This window comes from Lontra canadensis, unplaced genomic scaffold, assembly GCF_010015895.1.
Source record: "Lontra canadensis isolate GAN:19392208 unplaced genomic scaffold, GSC_riverotter_1.0 scaffold24, whole genome shotgun sequence".
In the NCBI taxonomy this organism is placed as follows: domain Eukaryota; kingdom Metazoa; phylum Chordata; class Mammalia; order Carnivora; family Mustelidae; genus Lontra; species Lontra canadensis.
Window position 1 is genome coordinate 19,319,912 of NW_022631018.1, and position 20,296 is coordinate 19,340,207.

Here is a 20,296-nt window from a genome sequence, read left to right on the forward strand (position 1 = left end):
TTTTTATTCAGACTTTTAGATAAAATTTTACAGATAAAGAAGCTAAACTCAGAAATTAACGTGTCCAAAGTCATTCAATTTGTGATTACAAGACTAGATTATCTCCCTCCAAAGCCTACAATCTTTCTTTGTTGCTGTACTTCATATTTAATATTCTCTGGTCAACAGATAAATGAAAAGTGAGAAAATAACATTGATCTCTTCAGTCAGTAATTGATGGTATTAGTCAAGGCTAGTTATAGCATAACAAATACTAAGAACTACCACAAAAGAGGAACAACATTTACCTCAGATTTAGATAGTGGCAACAACAGAAATAAGAAATTTTGCAGCACAGTGACAAGACATGGAGTTCAGAGTCAAGATCCCCAAGTGTTATTCCCAGGTCCTCCATTCATTAGTTGTATGTTCTTGGGTAAACTACAAAACCTGTGTGCCTCAATATCCATACTCAAAGGAAGTTACTATGGGGCACGTGGGTGGCTTGGCTAGTTCAGCTTCTCACTCTTTTTTTTTTTAAGATTTTTATTTATTTATCAGACAGAGATCACAAGTAGGCAGAGAGGCAGGGGGTTGGCGATGGGCGGGGGAAGCAGGCTCCCCGCTGAGCAGAGAGCCCTTTGCGGGGCTGGATCCCAGGACCCTGCAATCATGACCTGAGCCAAAGGCAGAGGCTTTAACCCATTGAGCCACCCAGGCGCCCCTAAGCTTCTTACTCGGGATACCAGATCAGATCATGATCTCGGATGGAGCCTGGCATCCAGCTTCTCACTGAGCGTGCAGCCTGCTTGAAAGTTTCTCTCCCCCTCTGCCCCCTCCCCTGGCTCCTGCACGCATGCGCACTGACTCGCAAGCTCGCTTGCTTGCTCTCTCTCAAATAAACAAACAAAATAGAGTTATTATGAGGAAAATAAAATGATGCATGTGCTGTGCTTATCAATCTGACATAAAATATGAACTCAAATGTTAACTACTGTTATCAGCTATTGCCTTTCTACCTTTTTTACTTACCAAATTCCAGATTAGTATATACTTGTAGTCTCAGTTTCTTCTCCTTCTATTAGCCCTCAGCCTGCTGATTTCTAATTTTTGCCCTCATTAAACTACTGAAATCAGTATGGTAGTAGCAGGATCTACTTTTTTTTCTTTTTTTTTTTTTAATTTCTCTGCTGTGTGTGGCACCTTTGACTACTGCTTCTACTTGAAACCTTCTTCTCCTTTGGTTTGTCAAATTATACAAGTCTGTTTCTCACCTCCCTCCAAGTCTTCTGAGTCTCCTTTGATATGCTGCTTCTGCTAACTACAGCAGATTAAGTCCCGGTGCTTCCAGGATTCTGTTCTCAGTCTTCCTTGTACACCTCATTTAAAAGTTGAATCTCTCTCCCTTCATGTTCCAAGATACCTCCAAAACAACTAAATCCAAACTTGAACACAAAAATCTTCCTTTGCCAAATCTCCTCTTCCTGTATCCTTGATCTCATCAAGTGATACTGCTATCCACCCAGTCCTCAAGCCAGAAACCTAAAAAACATCTATGCTACTCCTTTCCCTTCATCCTCCCTCTACTATCTATAGTTTACTTTACCTCAAATTTCTGTAATCCATTTCTCCATCCTGTTATGACTGCCTCAGCTCAAGCCCTCATCTCTTACTTAGAGCAAACTTCTAACAGAGTTCCCTAATTCCCATCTTACCATCTCTGCAAATCAACCCTTCACACGGCCAAGAACCTAACACTAATTGTCAGAATGCTGTTCTCCTGCTTAGGACCTCTTATCAACTCTCCATGACAAAATTCAAGATTCCTTGCATATTTTAAAATATCTAAAATTCCTCTATTGCCTAAGTCTTCAGCTTTATATTTTCTGCCACTCCCTGCCTCCCACTTCAAGCTTCAGTAATACGGAACTACTTGTAGCTGTTCCCTGAACACATCTGGCTGCCTCATGCTTCCAAGTGTCTGGCTCATGCTTCTCCGTCTTCCAAGACCGACGGTTCTGCCCCTGCTCCCACTCCTCACCATCCAAAACCTGACGGAATCCCCCCCCCGGGGGGGCAGGAACAAGTTAGTGACTAGGACACATTCCTGATTTCCACAACCTGGGGTTTGGCCACAACCCTCTGGCATATCTAAGCACTTACTACAATTCTGAACTGAAATTAACTGTTTATATTTCTGTTCCTCACACAACACTGAGCACCTCTAAGGCACAGAACTTGCTGCCCTGTTCTCAGCACAGTGATCTCCTAAGATCTTCCTTTGACTACGGATTGGAACAGCTTAGATAAGAATAAGAACTTTAAATTTCAAGTTCTTACAGATAAGAACTTAGAAAAGGGAGAGAGCCCAGTTATCACAGAATTTATGGTAAAAGAAAGAACCGAACTGGGTAATGAAGAATTGCTTCTTAAACACAAGGGCACATCTAATCCATAGTATGGGAACATAGTGTAAGCCATTCAATTACAGCAGCGTGGTTCAAGTAATGCCCTGCGTATATTCCCCTTCATAAACAAACAAATAGGCAATCCAGGAAAACATAAAGGTGGGAAAGTAGAACTTAACTTTGAGGTAACAGTAAAAATTATGGGTTTTTTTAACATTACTATTCAGAAATCTGAAAAAATTAGAAGAAATTCTATGAAGTACATGGAAATTTGTAGGAAATGGGTATTACAGAAGCCAGTTTGATTGAAACACAAAAAAAAGACCAAAAGATCACTAGGCCTCTAGTGCTTTTGCTTCATAAGCACTTTACTTTCTTTCAATCACAATGTAGTAAAAGACAGAGAGCCGCCTTAAACTATTACCAGCTTGGGGACTCCTTTAAGGTTGCTTCTCTCTGTGAGGTCTAGCTGCTGATCACAAGAGGTGACACTGTTCATTTCTCCTCCCAGTTTTTATTCTATTTGGCCACCAAAGCAGTTTCCAATCAAATCACATGGAACTACAGAGCTCGGCTGAAGAAAACTCTGTATTCAGGTGTTTGCGTCTAATCAAACCTTTGAATTTCAAAAGTTCTGATCTTTAATCTTCACTCTCCTATAGGACTGTTCTTATATTCTCTTAGCTTAATTATTCCATAGACCAAAATCTATTAGAGGATTGTTTCACTAAATTTGCCTATAATTTCAAGGATCTAGCATGGGGTAGCACTTATTAAACAATATGGTTTGTTCTGATTTTACATCTAAACATACCATTAGAAATTCAGCCAATATAACTGTTCTCAAAGCTTCTGAAGATAATCATATACTTACTTGATAATGATATATTTTAAGAAACTGCATCAGGTATATTTAGCCTAAAAAACCCAAGTCACAATACGTCGCAATCTTAATTTTCAACCCAAAACTACAAAGAGAGTCCCCAAATAAAATACTACCAGGCTAATAGGTTAGTCGTGCTATACCTACAAAAGTAGGTTTGGGCCAGACTTCAGGCCTTTAAGGTGAGGGTTTAAATTTTTCTCTTCAGGAAGACAGGAGCCTTTGAAAGATGTTTTAGCAAGAGACTGACATAATCAAAATTGTGTGTTAGTAAGATAAATCATGGCACTGTGTAGAATGGGTTGAAGCATACATATAAGGGTGGGATTACTCCAGCCTCTTCTATCTCACTGCCAAACAAATATGTAAGAATTCATGCCTACCAGCTCTTCAAGTATAATCTGTTTCCACTCCCATAAGCTTTTACCAAGTACTTCCCTCTTGAAAAAAAGACCCTTTTCTCAGTTTTCAAACTTTTCAACCTTATCTGAGACATTTTATATTGCTGCCATTCAAATGACATCCTTAAACCTCTTCCCATCTTTCATTTCAAACCACTCTCCTTCCCTTCAGAGCTTTACTTTGCTTGGCATCCTTCTTTAGTCTAGTCTCTGCAGAAGCTCCATGTTCAGTCAAACTTCTGTTTCAAAAATAATCCCTTCTATGAGGACAACTGCAGCCCAATTCTTAAATGCACTGAAGTCTGCATTTTAAAAATTTTTTAAAAGATTTATTCATTTGACAGAGAGCGCACGAGCGCACAAGGAGGGAGAGCAGCAGACTTTCCACTGAGCACAGAGCTCGACGCAGAACTAGATCCCAGGACCCTGGGGTCATGACTGAGCCAAAGGGAGACACTGAACCCACTGAGCCACCCAGGTGCCCAAAGTCTGCCTTTTTCAGTTCCTATATCATGTCTCCACTTGGATCATCCCACGTGGGTCATTCCACTCTCTCAACGGCTCCTCCTATTCAAATCCTCAGCAACTCTTCCATTTCTTTTTGAACATGTCCAATTCATCGAGGTGCCCCAGTTAAAAAACAAAGACCTTTTCTTCTCTTTTTGAACTTGATTTGCACAGATTTGTAACTTTAGATCCTAGCATTTATTCTCTCAACCAATATACTCCAAGAAAGCAGCTAACTAACTTTGTTTTATCCACCAGCATCCTACAAAGAATATACCACACAGAAGCCTCAGTAAGTATCTTTCAACACTGACATGGATGACAGAATGAGTTCTGAAGAACAAGAGCCTGTCAGAAGCAAACTAAAACCAAGTTCTCTTCTGAATCCTAGACCAATGCTACTTCTACTATATTCCTCTGTTAATGGCCAATCTATCTCCAAACCAGATCATTTACTTCCTCAAAACTCTGCTCAATGCACCCTCTTCATTTTTACTACCAAATACTTGTTATGATAAACGTCAATTACTTCAACTGCTTTTTTTTTTCCTTTCTTAGCATTCATCCCTCCAAGTCCCTTCTGAAGTATTTCCAGCACAATGATGTCAAAAATAACATTCTTGGAGCACCACTTCTCTTGCTGGATCTTTACTAATTCCTTAGGTTAGTTTGTAAAACCCATTACAATTCCCAAAATACAGCTTTTAGTTTCTAGACAAGCTTGTCTGCTTACTATCACTCACACCTATATCAAGTACATTATCTCTTTTATTCTTTTTCCTTGACAACTAAGTACTATCTACCCACTACAGACAGATGCACACATACACCCCACACCAGGACAAGACCATTATTCACATCAGCAGCACCAGTACACCTTATTTCAGTTCATGAAACATCTACATTCCCAAGAAGCGAAGATTATAAGCCACACATCATTTTCTCCTAAACTCAAGTCAAGTCTTTCCTGACCACTCCAGGCCTAATTTTTCCCTTCTTTAAGCACTGCTGAGCAATTCAGCTTTTTGAGTTGAAAATTCACAAATGTCCAAATTAGGTATCTTAGAATTTAAAAGTACAAAAAAAAAAAAATCTCAGAATTCATCTAATCTAGAAGTAATAAAGAATGAATAAGACTATCCCAAGCCTACTGAGACAGAATCCCCAAGGTAAGAATTCTAGGCATGTGTATTTTTTTAAAGCTTCAGGAATAATTCTAATGTTCATTCCTAGTTGAGGCAATCCAGTCTGCCCATTTTCAGATAAGAAAACTAACACACAAAGAAAAGGTAAAGAAATTTGCCTAAAGCCATATACAAGATTATTGGCCACATAAAGCAATGACAAAAACACAGGCTCACCAGATGTCCATTGACAGATGAATGGATAAAGAAGATGTGGTGTGTATATTACCTATGTGTATATATATGTATGTCTACACACACACACACACACACACACACACACACACACCAGAATATTACTCAGCCATCAAAAAGAATGAAATCCTGCCATTTGCAACAACATGAATGGAACTGAGGATATTATGCTAAGCGAAGTCAGTCCATTAAAGACAAATACCCTATAATTTCACTCATATGTGGAATTTAAGAAACAAAACAGATGAATATAAGGAAAGGGAACAAATAATAAGATAAAAATACAGAGTGAGGCAAACTGTAAGACTCTTAACTCTAGGAAACAAACAGGGTTACTGGAGGGGAGGTTGGTGGGGTAAAGGGGTAAATGGATGAGAGGCATTAAGGAGGACACTTGATGTAATGAGCACTGGGTATTATATGCAACTGATGAATCACTAAATTCTACCCCTGAAATTAATTAATACACTGTACGTTAACTAAATTGAATTTAAAAAATAAGAACAAAAGACAGGCACAGACTCGGCCTACTTAGGTTTTGGCTCACTGCTTACTAGCTGTGAGAACTTGAGCAAGTTGGTTCACTTTTTTGTGCCTCTCTTTTTTCATCTTTAAAATGGTGGGCTATCTCAAAAGAGTTGTAAAGAGAGTAAGTTGGTGGACACGAAACACTGAGAATATTAATAAGCATTCAGTAAAGGCTCACTGTTAATAATGCAAAAAAAAAAGGGGGGGATTACAACTGAACTCTAGGTTAGTTTTATGCCCTTTCCACTACATCAGTATGTATGTGTATTTTGACAACCAGAAGGGCAGAGCTCAAGTGTCCTGCTTCTTCAGGATTCCCCACCACCACAAATACATTGCTGGTAACTAAATACCATTTTGAATTAATTAATGGATTCCTATTTCTGAACCCTGCCACCTACGCCCTCCTAATTATAGCAAAGCACCCAGAGGAAATAAAAAGAATTCTTGTAACAATGCTTACTATGAGCAAGGCATTATTTTAAGTACTTTACATATTTTCTTGTGTTAGATTACAAATACTCTATAACAAGAAACACAAAATTAGCTTAGTACCTATAAGCCAAAAAACATTTTCTAACAAAGCTAGGTGTTACTTCTACGTAAAATATAAAACAATTTTAACTACTGATTCATCACAAAAATAAAGTCCTAAAATAAAATCAAGCTGTCAAAAAAATCTGCATTTATAAAGTAAGTTTATCCCAAGGGATTAACACTTTTATATTGCAAATACTTGAAAACAATTTCTCCTATCCTTCAACATGTACAATTTTACTTTTTGAAACTACTTTAAAATACAGCCTTAAAAGCAAAACATACAACTGGCACTAAAGTACAATCTGCAATACATACATACGTTTTAAATAAAGAGTCCCATTTATGTATAAACTACTAAACTAAAGTATTTCATACATACGTTTCTACTTGTAGATGGCTTGAAAGAATAATAAAGTATTTAAAATTTTTATAAATTTTTCTCTTCCCTTTTGTTACAAGTACTAGAATGTTAGCTATACATATTGACCTATTTCTCTATTCAGACAGTTGAAACAAGTGAAAGAATAATTTAGGAGTTCATGAACAATGGAAAAATGAAATAACCGATGTCCAAAGGTAAGTTAGGTGTTAGTATCTTTTTTTTTTCCCATTACCAGCCAACCCAATTACCTGCCTCCATTCCGACATACCCTCAAATGTTTAATAACCTAAAGACGATATTATAAAACACATCCAACTCTTTTTAAAATAATTCAAAGGATATTATAAATAAGTAATGTGCCAAAAAAAAAAAAGTAATGTGCCACTTTTTTCTTTTTTTAAAGATTTTATTTATTTATTTGAGAGAGAGAAAGTGAGAGAGAGCATGAGGAGGAGAAGGTCAGAGAGAGAAGCAGACTCCCCGTGGAGCTGGGAGCCCGATGCGGGACTCGATCCCGGGACTCAAGGATCATGACCTGAGCCGAAGGCAGTCGTCCAACCAACTGAGCCACCCAGGCATCCCATTGTGCCACTTTTTATTGGTCACAAATATTGGCGTTTTACACAAAGATGTTGTACCTCCCTGGTCACACCTTCTTCCACAGACCTTTTCCTATTTAGGGAATTTGGCTTCATTTAACTTGTCTGAAAAGATCTAACACTGTTTTTAATTAATTAATACCTCTTTTAAGTACTATACACTTTCTTTGGAATATCTATCCCAGGGCAAAGATAAACTTTTCTTCCCAAAGTTTATCACATCAAGTTCCGCAAGAAAGACTTAAAAAAAAAAAAAAATTAAGATACAACTGGCATATAAAGTATGTTTGTTTCAGATGTACAAAATAATAATTCGATATTATTATGTATTGTGGTATGTTTACCACAAAGTACATCCATCACCACACAGCTGTAATTTTTTTTCTTGTGATAATTTTTAAGATCTACTCTTAGCAACTTGAAGATCTACAATACAGTATCATTACCTAGAGTCACCATGCTAAAAACTGTACACCAGGACAAGAAAGACTATTAAAAGAAAAAGTCATCAAATGATTTAAAGAAGAGGGATGACTTCACTATTTTATTTTGAATATTTATTATTTTATTCAGAAAAGAGACTTATGGTCTTAAAAAAAGTTACAGAAACACAACCAAGAAAGTAACTTCTCCAGACAAAAAACAGGATTTTCAAGGATATTTCCAATCATTACCTTAAAAATGACAAAACTGCTTATTTTTCTTGTTTATTTCTGCTCACTTATGCATATTGACAAATGAGCAAGAAACCAGCAAAATTATCAAAGAAAAAGCAACAGAAGGGCTACAGAAATAAAGTCACAAACCAAGAAATATTACCTCTGAAGTCAAAGAAAACTAGCTAACATATTCAGAAAAATTACTAAGGACTGGGGCACCTGCGTGGCTCAGTGGGTTAAAGCCTCTGCCTTCGGCTCAGGTCATGCATGGTCCCAGGGAGCCTGCTTCCTCCTCTCTGTCTGCCTCTCTGCCTACTTGTGATCTCTGTTCATCAAATAAATAAAATCTTTAAAAGAAAAAAAAAAAAAAGAAAAGGAAGAAAGAAAAAGAAAAATTACCAAGGACAAAAAAGCATACAAAACAGACCACTTTGATTTAGGTATCTATCAAATCTCTCCACTGTGACTGCCACTTTAGGGCTTCCAGCCTCCCTGAAGTCTGTCCCTTCCAATCCACTCTATGGTCATAGTGATCTAAATAAAAAAAATAAAAAATCAATCTGATCTCATGCTCTTGCTCAAACTATTACCCTGACTCATAACTCTCAGCCAGGCTAAAAAGAGTTCATCTGCATAATTATCAAGTCCCTTCAAAATCTGGCTCTAGCCTCCCTTCCCATCTCTCCCCACAAATACTCTAGGAATCTTGCCTCTACCTGAAACAAAATTCTTCCATTTTGTACTATCTATCCTGCAAACCATTTATGCAGATGAGTACTGAGATTCATAGAAATAACTCGTCCAGGGACATACAGATAGTGATAGAATCGTATCTAGAATATGAATTCTACCCTTGGTGTTCCTCAAAATCTTTGTAATTATTTTTTGTAATTATTTGTCAAATGTATGAGAATTGCTTAAATGTCAGATTTTTCTCATTAGCTCTAAATAGGAGCTTCCCCAAGATGATCCTATTGGTTACAATAGTTTTTTTTAGTCTTAAAGAAATAAACCAGTCTGATAAGGGATGTAGACTAATGAAGGGGCCATACAAGGGTAGGGACAGAGTGTATAGGAAATCTCTGTAACTTCCACTCAATTTCAATTTTACTGTGAACATAAAATGGCTCTATAAAATAGTCTTTTTTAAATTAATTAAGCTTTACTAAGTTTAATATAAGAATTTATACTTGTTCTGAAGGTCAGCTGGTCAAACATGAATAACCCCAGGGACTACGTAATCAGAAACCTGTGGGAAAATGTGGAAGTTCCACAAACTGGGGTTTACCTCCAGGCATTGTGAGGCACTGGCGTTTATGTGTCCCAACTAAGTAGCCTTAGGGATTATATTATTTAGTTTTAACTAAACTGACTCTCACAACATGGAGAAGTAGCTTTGAAAAAATTCCTGCAAAGACCGCAAAGAAAATAACTACACAAGCACAAGTCAACAAGAAAATCGCAAGGCTAAGACTCCCAACTAGAACAAGCTATTCATCAATCACATCATGATGTAAAATACTCTAATCGGTCAATCACAAAACTCTCACCAGAAATTATTATTTGAGCAAAAAAAATTCTACTAATAGAAAGTATTAAACTGTTCATTTCTCTCATCTTTTTAAACACCTAATTTATGTAACTTATTAGTATACTATCATACTAATATCATATTGGCACATGCGCACAACTTATAAACAATGAGGCACATATTAAAGGTTGCATGCATATCATATTACTGAGGGGGACACACTCTAAAGAATTTGAATATCCACTGCTTAAAGCATAGACCAAATCTTTTTCCTCTTTAAGATGATGGTCATTCTTCCCAGTTTGCCAGGACTGAGAGTAGTATATTAGGCTGCATGATGCCTCCCAGAGATGTCCAAGTCCTAATCCCTGAATATGTTACATGTTAAACCAATCTTGTGATTAAATTAGCAATTTTTTTATTTATTTTTTTTTATAAACATACAATGTATTTTTATCCCCAGGGGTACAGGTCTGTGAATCGCCAGGTTTACACACTTCACAGCACTCACCATAGCACATACCCTCCCCAATGTCCATAACCCCACAACCCTCTCCCGACCCCCCTCCCCCCAGCAACCCTCAGTTTGTTTTGTGAGATTAAGAGTCACTTATGGTTTGTCTCCCTCCCGATCCCATCCTGTTTCATTTATTTTTTTCCTACCCCCCAAACCCTCCATGTTGCATCTCCACTTCCTCATATCAGGGAGATCATATGATAGCTGTCTTTCTCCGACTGACTTATTTCACTAAGCATGATACCCTCTATTCCATCCACGTCGTCACAAATGGCAAGATTTCATTTCTTTTGATGGCTGCATAGTATTCCATTGTGTATATATACCACATCTTCTTTCTCCATTCATCTGTTGATGGATATCTAGGTTCTTTCCATAGTTTGGCTATTGTGGACATTGCTGCTATAAACATTCAGGTGCACGTGCCCCTTTGGATCACTACGTTTATGTCTTTAGGGTAAATACCCAGTAGTGCGACTGCTGGGTCATAGGGTAGTTCTATTTTCAACTTTTTGAGGAACCTCCATGCTGTTTTCCAGAGTGGTTGCACCAGCTTGCGTTCCTATAAATTAGCAATTTTGAGATGGGTATATAATCCTGGACTGTCTTGGCGGGCCCAATGTAATCACAAGTGCTTGTGGAAAAAGAGGCAAGGGGATCAGTGATTTAGCACATGTGAAGCCTGGAGCTAGAGGTGAGAATGATGTGAGAGAGGAGTCACAGACTGCAGGTGGCCCTAGAAGCTGAAAAGGTCAAGAAACAGATTCTTTACCTAAGAGACTCAGGAAGGAGCCATCTCTGTTGACATCCTGACTTTAGCCCTGTTAAGGCTTATTTTGGACTTATGATCCCAGAACTGTAAGGTAACAGATGTATGCTGCCACTAAATTTTTGGCAACTTGTTAACAGCATCAGTAAGAAATAACACAGGAGATTCCTGGGACATGGGACTTTCACTGACAAAACCAGGATAAGCTGGTCACCCTATTTTTAGGTTTTCAATGCCCACAACAACATATGGTACATAATCAGCATGAGAAAAATCCTTGTTGAATAATTTTATAATGAAATAAATAGATTACATACCCTATATATATTTTATGAAATATGTAGATAATACACCCTCACTATTTAATAAAGACCTGTCGTATGTATTATCTCATTTCATCCTCCTAACAACCCTGTGAAGTATAAATGAATTAGTTTTCCTACTTTTAGGATACAAGAACTAAGGTTCAAAGAAATTACATACTATGTCCTAGGACACACATCGAGTAAGCGACGGAGCGGTATCTAAAACAAAGGCCCTCTGGTCTTTGATACCAGTCAGGACGCTCTACCACAAATCAGGCTGCACAGATTCAAATCCAAGCTGCTAAACTTAACAGCCGCTTCACCTTGCCAAATCAGTTAATTTACCTACTTCCTGAACTATAAAATGCAGAATAAGGTTAACAATAATACTTACCTCACAGGGCTGTGAAGACTGAACATATTAAAGTGTGTAAAGTACCCACAAGCTACACATAGATATGACAATCATTATTACTCTGTGCTGCAGCTACCGTACGTTTATGCTTAAAATACTCTGTACTACTTGATAAAAAATCACACAATATATGCAAAAGTAAAAAATAGCAACTAAAATGACTAATAAGACGGAAGGGTTGCTTTTGTGTGACAGCAATCTAAGGTTAGGACTCTAGACTGAAAAGAAAAAAGGAGAGGGGAGACATAATCAATATCTATAGAAGTGTGAGAGTATAAAAAGGGGATAAAAAATTTCAGTAATATTGGTGGGAGGGAGGTGAACCTTAGAAACTAGAGAACTGTGGTATGAACACACAGCATTCATAAATTACAAAACGATACAGCTTAAAAAAGAAATGGATCACAAAATTTAGAGACAATTTATAAACGTCAAAGACAAAAATGGCTACTAAAAGAAGCTTAACTACTCATCTGTTAACTCTAACCCTAAGGGAAAATGGAGATATTGGGAAATGACATACAGACCAGACTGTAACAAGGATCAGACCTCCAGATGAATCAGTGCAGAGCGTCTCAAAGACATAACATAACCTCTACCATCATTACCCCGTACCACTCCTCTTCTCCAATCTCATCATCACCCTTTCAAGAAAATCTCAAGCCTAAATACCCTCTTTTCAATGCCCTTTAATGGCTTCAATAAAGAATAATTTAAAAGTCCCTAATTTGGCAGTACAAACCAATCTCAAAATACACTAGTCCAACTGTTTCTTAAGCTAAAGTTTCTTAAACTTTTTACTCCTTAAACTCTCAACATCCACTTTTCACTGTGAGAGTCAACAAACTTTACAGAACTTTAGGACTACTACTTTCAATATTAGGCAGACTGATTTTTTTTTTCTAATAGGTCATAACCTTCTATTGCTAATGAATAAAGCTGAGAAACCATATTGAAGTTAACTTAAGCAAAAGACAGCCAGAAAGTACACAAAGTAATAGAAGCATGGTTACTTTAAATTCACAAGTGAGTTTAAGAAACACACTGTAGTTTGATTTCATCTCCACTATCTACTTAAAATTAAAAAAAAAAAAAAAATGTTTAGAGGTACAGATTTTCCACTATAGATAACTAAGTCCTGGAGATCTGCTAAGGAATATACATTTATATATATAGATAATGATATTGTATGACAGTGACTAAACTTACTATGAGACTAGGTTTTAATTATTCTGACCACAAAAAAAGAAGTAATTATGTGATATGATAAAAGTGGTAACTATCACTACAATGGCAATCACATTACAGTACATAAATGTATCATGTCAACATGTTATACATCTTGAATTCGCACAATACCATAATGACATTTAGACAATGTCAAATATATTTCAATTAAAAAAAAAAAAAAAGGCAGAGGTACCGGTGCGTTTTAAACTTGAATGAAAAGTGTAACCTCTGCACCCTATGAGCCACTTCAGAAAGTGCTGGTGAAGAATAACATAGTCTAAAGTTGGGCAAGATCAAGGAGAAAGAAGAAAAGAACGATACATTAGCCTGTAAATTACCAAGCAGCCCCCAGAAAAAGATGGAAATGAACACAAGGTTTTGGTATCTCACCTACAAATTTAAATTTAAAATGGAGTGAGTGGACTCATCTCCTGCATGCACTTGTTGGTACCCAACATGACACTAACAAAGGGGGGGGGGGGGGGGGGATGACAGCTGTCCTGTTAAAAGTGTTTGGAATTAAAGTCAAAAGGCCAGATGTCTTGTTCCCGAAAGCGTCTATCAGTCTTCAGATCGAAATTCCTCAGCCTGCAAGAGTTTTCCTTCTCCTGTCACTTAGTATTTCATGTGAGCAACAACTCTGCCACTTCAGGACCTTTGGAATCTATTAAGCACAGAAAAAATGGACACGTCGTTGGTGTTTTCCGGAAATAAACAAGGGACTTAATGAATAAATTTATTCATTAATGAATTCATTTATTCATTAATGAATAAAGTTTATGTAGACTTTATAAACAGCAGATCGCTTTGACTAAAGAAGCATCTTCCCAGTCAGCTGGGCTCACACCTCCAGGAGGGGAAAAACGGCTTTTCCCAGTGAAGTGACAGCAATCCTTTTCCTGACACGGTGTCTTTGCGCCTCGAAGCCACCCAGGCGTGCCTGGGATCAGCAGAAACTCCATAAACTTCAGGAACAAAGCACTCTTCCCGCCTTCGAAAGACAGGACTCGCCCTGCCACCACTCAGGGACATCCCGCACGCCACACCACAACCTGGCGCACACACCACACCTGAGACGCGCGACTGCACCAGCGGCTCCGCATCATCTGCCCCTTGAAAAGGGGCTCCGGAACGCCCCCCCACAAGTTTCCAAGAGCAGCAGCCCCAGGTGCACTCGAGGCCCGAGACGGCAGGACCTGGCCTGCACCGCGGCGCGTGCGGTCCTCTGGCCCTCGTGACAATCACGTTTTTAGGATCGCACCGGGGGCCGCACGCACCCGACCCTCTCTCCCCTGGTCCCACCGCAAGCGGAGAGAGAGCAGCCGGCAGTGGACCCGAGCAACCCCGCGAGCCCTTCCGAGACCGGCCCGGACGCCCCACCGTCTCCAAGGGCAGAGGAGCTGAGCACAAAGGCACCCAGGTGGTCCCCCCACTCGGGCACCCTTCCCTCCCGCTACTCTCCGTAAACGCCGACACACCGCACGGAAACCGCACAGTGCGCGGCCGGGGCAGTGGGCGCGGGAGCCGCGAGGCAACCCGTGTGTCGTAAGGGCCTGGGAGACCCGCACCCCGAGACCAAGGCGACCTGGGGGTGTGACCCGGGCTGCTCACTGCTCCCCGCTCGGGAAACTCCCGGATGGCGGCGGCGACTCACCAGACCAGGGAGCACAGAGAGAGGCAGGAGACCAGGGCCAAGGCCCGGCGGTACTTCTTCATCTTCTCCTCCTTCTTCCCCCTGCCAGAAGGCGGCACATCCTCCCGGCAGCCGCCACTGCCGAGGCCAAGATGGAGGAGCCGGAGCAGGAGCGAGAGGATGGGACCGAGAGTGCGAAGGGCCGCGGCGCTGCGGGAGCGGCTCCTCAGCGGCCCGCGAACCGGCCGCCCCCTCCGAGGGGCCCACGGCGGCGCCGAGCGCGGCGCTTCACGGGAGGACTCCGGGGACTGCCGCTGCTCCCGCAGCCGCCGGCTCGCCCGCGCCCGCCTCCTCCAGCCGCCGCCGCCGCCACTGCGGACCCATATCCCCCCCGCCCGCCCCGGCTCTCCCTCCGTGCTGCCGGCGACCAACGGCCGCGGCGCACTCGTCTCCCAACAGCCAATCGCCGGCGGGGCCGCGCCACCTCACACACCGCTGAGCTGGAAGAGGACGCGTCACCCACGTCCCGCCGCGCCCGCGCCCCCACCAGCCTCCGCGCGGGCCACGCCCCCTCCGACGTCTCGGGCGGAGGAGCGAGAGGTGGGAGGACACAACGCGCGAGAGCCGGAGTTGCGGCCGCCCCGCCCACCTCAAAGTCCGGGGGATCAGTGGCTCGTGTTCAGGAAGTCGGGGAGGAGCCCCATGACCCTCCGCGTTCTTCTTTGCGATGGCCCGCCCCCTCGTCCAGGGCGTGGCGAGTCCGCGCAAGGGCCCTTGGGAGTTGTAGTTTGTCTTCCGGAATGCTCCTTTCCCTTTCCCCTACTCCTCCTAGAATCCCAGTTTTGATGGAGAGGTCTATAATTTCGCTTCTCACCGCAAGAATGACTAGCTTTGGGATTGTTATATTCAGTTCTCCTCTTTTGAGCACAGTTAGTGAGACGGCCGGCCTAGAAGGACGGCGGGAAGAAAAACTGTAACTAATAAAATTTGAAGAGGTGTTTTTTCCCGGTGCGGACGGGCCCGCCGTCGGGTTAGGTGCTGATTGGCCAGCGGAAGGAGGTGTGCCACGATGTCCTCTCCCTGATTGGTTGCAGCGGAGAGTCCCCCGCGGTCTCGGCGCTGCGGGGCGACTCCCGCGCCCTGATTGCTGCGTGGGGTCGCCTGCTTTGGTCCACCCGTGCTGGGTTCGTGCTCGGGGTGCCCCGCTGCGGGGCGGGAAGGGCTCTCGTGGAAGAAGCCCCAGGCTCTGGAGGTCGCCGAAGGCGGGGAAGGCGTTCCGGTACACGCGCCTCTGCTACCGTGCGGCGCGGAGTAATCTGTGGTAAAAGGCCGCGCGCCCACTCCGGGGTCCCGGGCCCCTGGGGTCCGGGAAGGTCTTCTGGAAGCGGCTTCCGCGTGAAATTCCCACATGCTCGACCGCGCTTCTTCCCAAGCCCCTCCCGTGTCCAAACTCGCTTAGACGGCAGAGAGCGTGGAGAAGAGGCGTCCGTTTCTTTCTTTCTTTCTTTTTTTAAAATTTTATTTGACAGACAGAAATTACAAGTAGGCAGAGAGACAGGCAGAGAGAGAGCAGGGGGGAGGCAGGCTCCCTGCTGAGCAGAGAGCCCGATGCGGGGCTTGATCCCAGGACCCTGAGATTATGACCTGAGCTGAAGGCAGAGGCTTAACCCACTGAGCCACCCGGGCGCCCCGAGGCGTCCGTTTCTGCTCGGAGAACAGGTTGGCCTCCAGCCTAGCGTGTCCTTCGTCTGTCTCCGGTGACGCGCTCGTTTCAGACCCTGCGCCGAGTGAACCTCTACCGAGGGATGCTGCTCTTCTTAGAGAAGTACGAAAGTGTGTCTCCGTGGTCTCCGCTTCCTGTGTTGACTGTCGGGGGATTGAGAACTCTTCCCCAGAAAGCAGCCTGATAAATGGGGGCATAGAGGCATGATGCTTAGAGGGGAAAAATGTTTGAAGCAAATATCATTAGAGCATGGGTCACGTATTGCCTGTGTGGCTGCGGGGGCGGGGGGTGAATAAAACACTTTAGTAGAATGCTTAAAATTGAGATGAAATTTCCTTGTGAGTCTTTTGAGTTGAATTGGTTGGTAATTGTATCCCCAGGGACCTGAAGGATTTGATCTATTCTAAAAGTCTTGATATAAGTCAACTGGATTTTTTTTTAATTCTATAAATGATGCGGAAGCTAATTTTTCTGGCAGTAATTAGGTTTCCAGTTCCAATGATCTGCTGATACCACTCTTAGTATGTAACAATAAAATTCTTTCATCTCTATCCTTGCAAGAGGCAGCATTTGTCTCACTCAAGAGCACTAGCAAATGATTGATAAGAAAGTTAAAAAGAAGGTAGGGACGATAGAAAGACGGGGGTTGTTTGACATTCTTGACCTTGCTGAGCACCCTTTTCCTTTAATTCTAGGAACTCCTCTATTCAGCATAGAGAAAGGTGCGCCCCCAGTGATCCTGAGAAGATTACCGACAAGGAAGTCTGATTAAAATACATGCTAATCTCGAGGCTGGCAAGTTATCGGGCACCTTTTTTAATTCCCAAGCTTCCTCACTCCAAACCACAAGCCCACCCACTACTTTTCCAGAGGTGCCTGTAATGATCTTCTGAAATACACAACTTGTAGGCAGAATTTTTCTTTCTTTCTCTTTTACCTCCTCTTTTTCTTCTCCTCTTTCTGTTTCTTTCTTTCTCCCTTTCTTTTGTTTCTTCCTTCCTTCCTTCCTTTTTCCTACCTTTGGGCTTTATGCTACCCCATGGCAGGGTTGTCATTCACCTATTCAGTCATTAGCTTTCACTATTTCAATCAATACATATACTTTTTTTTCTTCCCGCTAGCTTCATTTCCATAGTTTCATGTTAAGGTTTAGTCTTCAGTCCTCTGTGCTTTTTCATTTTTCAATTGGGTACTTCATAATTTCCATTCATAACTATACTGTTGACTCCCAGGTCTGTAGCCCAGCCTCTCTTCAAGCAGTTGCTGGACACAACGTTTAGATAGTCTACCATCGCTTCAAATTTTCCCTGGATAAAATAGAACTCACCTTCCCCATAAACTATCTTCTTCACCTGACTTTCTATTTGTGCTAGTTCTTCCTTGTTTTAAGACTTCATATAGAATAAGAGAAGTTCTATGCAATTGACCTTTGAAAAACTGGATGTTTTTCTATGTGGTTGTTAAATAGAAGGGGGGAAAGTTTGTTATAACTCAATAGGTAAATGTTAACAAGAAAATTAGTTTGAATTACAAAATAAATTTAGTATAGATAAATGCAACCATATTTAAGGTGTAACATATGCCAAAGAATGGCAAGAAAGAATATAGAAAATCTTTTAAGACACAGGTTAAGTAACTATCATCCACCACCTCTTCAATATTCCACAGTGGTTCTCAGCCGGGGGCAATTTTTCCCTTTGAGGGGGGAAAAAAGGCAGTATTTGGAGACATTTCTGGTCGTTACAGCTGAGAAACTCACACCTAGTGAGTAGAAACCAGGAATGATACATTCTGTTAATGCACAGGACAAAGTTATTTGGCCTGAAAAGTCAGAGTACTAAGCTCAAGGAAACTCTACTGTAACAGAATCTCCCAACTCAATAAAACCCGGATATCACTGATCACACAGAACAGCTCATGTGCACTGCAGGTCCTAGCGTTATTCTGGAAGTCACCAAGGACTAAACTGCCTGACGAACAGTTTCCTTTAGTTCTTCATTCCTATATGTTGTCCAGAAACTCCAGACAGCTCAAGTCTCTGCCCTGATAAAGATCAGATTCTCTGCGACTCCTGGGTGGCTCAATCAGTTAAGCATCTGCCTTAGGCTCAGGTCACAATCTCATGGTCCTGGGATCCAGAGCCGCCTTGGGCTCCTTGCTCAGCAGGGAGCCCGCTTCTCCCTCTGCCTGCCACTCCCCATACTTGTGTTCTCTCTCTCTCGTAGTCAGTCTCTCTCTGACAGATAAATAAAATCGTAAAAAGAGAGAGAGAGAGAGAAAGAACCTGCAGATCTCAGAAAAGGAGGCAACCCCTCTGGCCTTCTCATCTCCTTTGTCATTTTTCCCATGTAAATCATATTCAAGAAGCCCCAGAGGTTAAGCTGGTGGTATTAGACAAGCAAGCCTTTACATATCTTGAATTAATCAAAATGTTATCTGCCTCTTTCAATGCTGAGATACTATGTATCTTTAAGAGGAACCCCTGAGGCTCGAGGGTATCAGATGATTCCAAGGTAAGGGCCAGTTAGGACAAAAGTTCCTTGAAATCAGTGAAAGAAAGGTCAGGGAATTGAGAAAGACAAATAGACAGTAAAAGGGACTGAAAGCCGATGAAAAGGAGGATGAATGAGGCAATCAGCACTTAAGATATTAATACATGTACATATAATATTAATATATATTAATACATGTGCATACATTTCTTCCTGTTTGTCCCCACTCTGTTTGTTGCTGCTTCTGTGTGTGTAGCTATGTGCACGAAACTGCTTATACCTGTTTTATTATCATCTAAAGGGAGCTTAAACCATTTTGTCAAATCTACCTGAACAGAACACTGATAATAAAACCTGCAGTCTTGGCTTGTTCACTTCTTTTTATACTGCAAGCAACAAAAATATAATATTTTCCTTTAAATAATGTTCTACTTTATGATCCCAAATTTAATCTTCTATCTTATGTGTTTATGTTGCAAATACATGACTTTAATAGGCTGTTCATAGAATTAGCCAGAGGAAGGATAACTCAGGAAGTAGGTGATAGGAAGAAATTAAAGATGGTCTGTCGTTGGTCATTACATGAATAGGAAAATCAGGAGTTGCAGGTTCGAAGGCAAGTTTTGTTTGGAGGTATAGTATTGAATTTGAGATTCCGGTACAAGTACCTAGCAAGTGTTTACAAAGGCAAGAGTCCACTCAGGAAGAGGATATCAGCAACTGAAGACAGCATGTTGGGAATTCTAACTGCTGTGTCCTTCACGGCCTGCTGAATCCTAGTCTCAAAAGAAGCTTCCTAAAACATTACCAACATCATATCCTTGTTTTGATGGGAAAATCTCCAAAAGGCCTTAAATCCTTGTTGAATAAAGTCTTGCCTCCTTGGGCCAGCATTTGAAGCTTTCCATAATCTAACCCAGTTGAAGGTTCAAGACTTAGTCCCCACAGTTTCCTTTCATGACTCAGCCTCCTCCTCCGGAAACACCTACAATCTCTGTCCTCATGACGTTCTGCCTCTCCGCTCAGTGTATAAATTCCTTACGTAAGAGGTCACATGTTGTATATATAAAACCCAATTTTTTTTTAAAATAGGGGCCCAAGAAATATGTTTTAACTTAAATATTACTTCATGTCTACTCATACCGAATTACAATCTTCCCTATAATTTAAATTTCTGGGAGTAGCGAGACCCTAGGACAGGAAGGTTTTATGCAATTAACTCACCCCTGCCAACTGTCGCTTCCACTACAAAGAGCCAAATTATTTTTTTAGCATAACGCTGTTTGACTTATAGGTGGCTAGAATTTTTCAGATTTAAATTACTCCTGAATAACGTGGAGAAATAATGTGTTCAACAAATATCTGTTGGGCCTTTCTTATATGACAGGCTCTGCAACAGCTGTTTGCCTCCAGGAA

General features: G+C 41.4%; 1 protein-coding gene across 5 annotated transcripts in view; it reads right to left on the reverse strand.

Annotated features, from left to right (window-relative positions):
- The window catches only part of SUCO (SUN domain containing ossification factor), a 94,339-nt gene extending 79,478 nt beyond the window's left edge, over positions 1-14,861 (reverse strand). For 4 of the 5 annotated variants that reach the window (XR_004383298.1, XM_032862974.1, XM_032862975.1 and 1 more), the window contains exon 1: positions 14,687-14,861. Coding sequence is in view for 3 of the 5 variants with exons in the window: in XM_032862974.1 (XP_032718865.1) it covers positions 14,687-14,748 (62 nt within the window). In the remaining 2 variants the exon portion in view is untranslated. The remainder of the gene's footprint in view (positions 1-14,686) is intronic. The other variant, XM_032862976.1, reaches the window with a different exon arrangement.
- Positions 14,862-20,296: the final 5,435 nt, after the last annotated feature.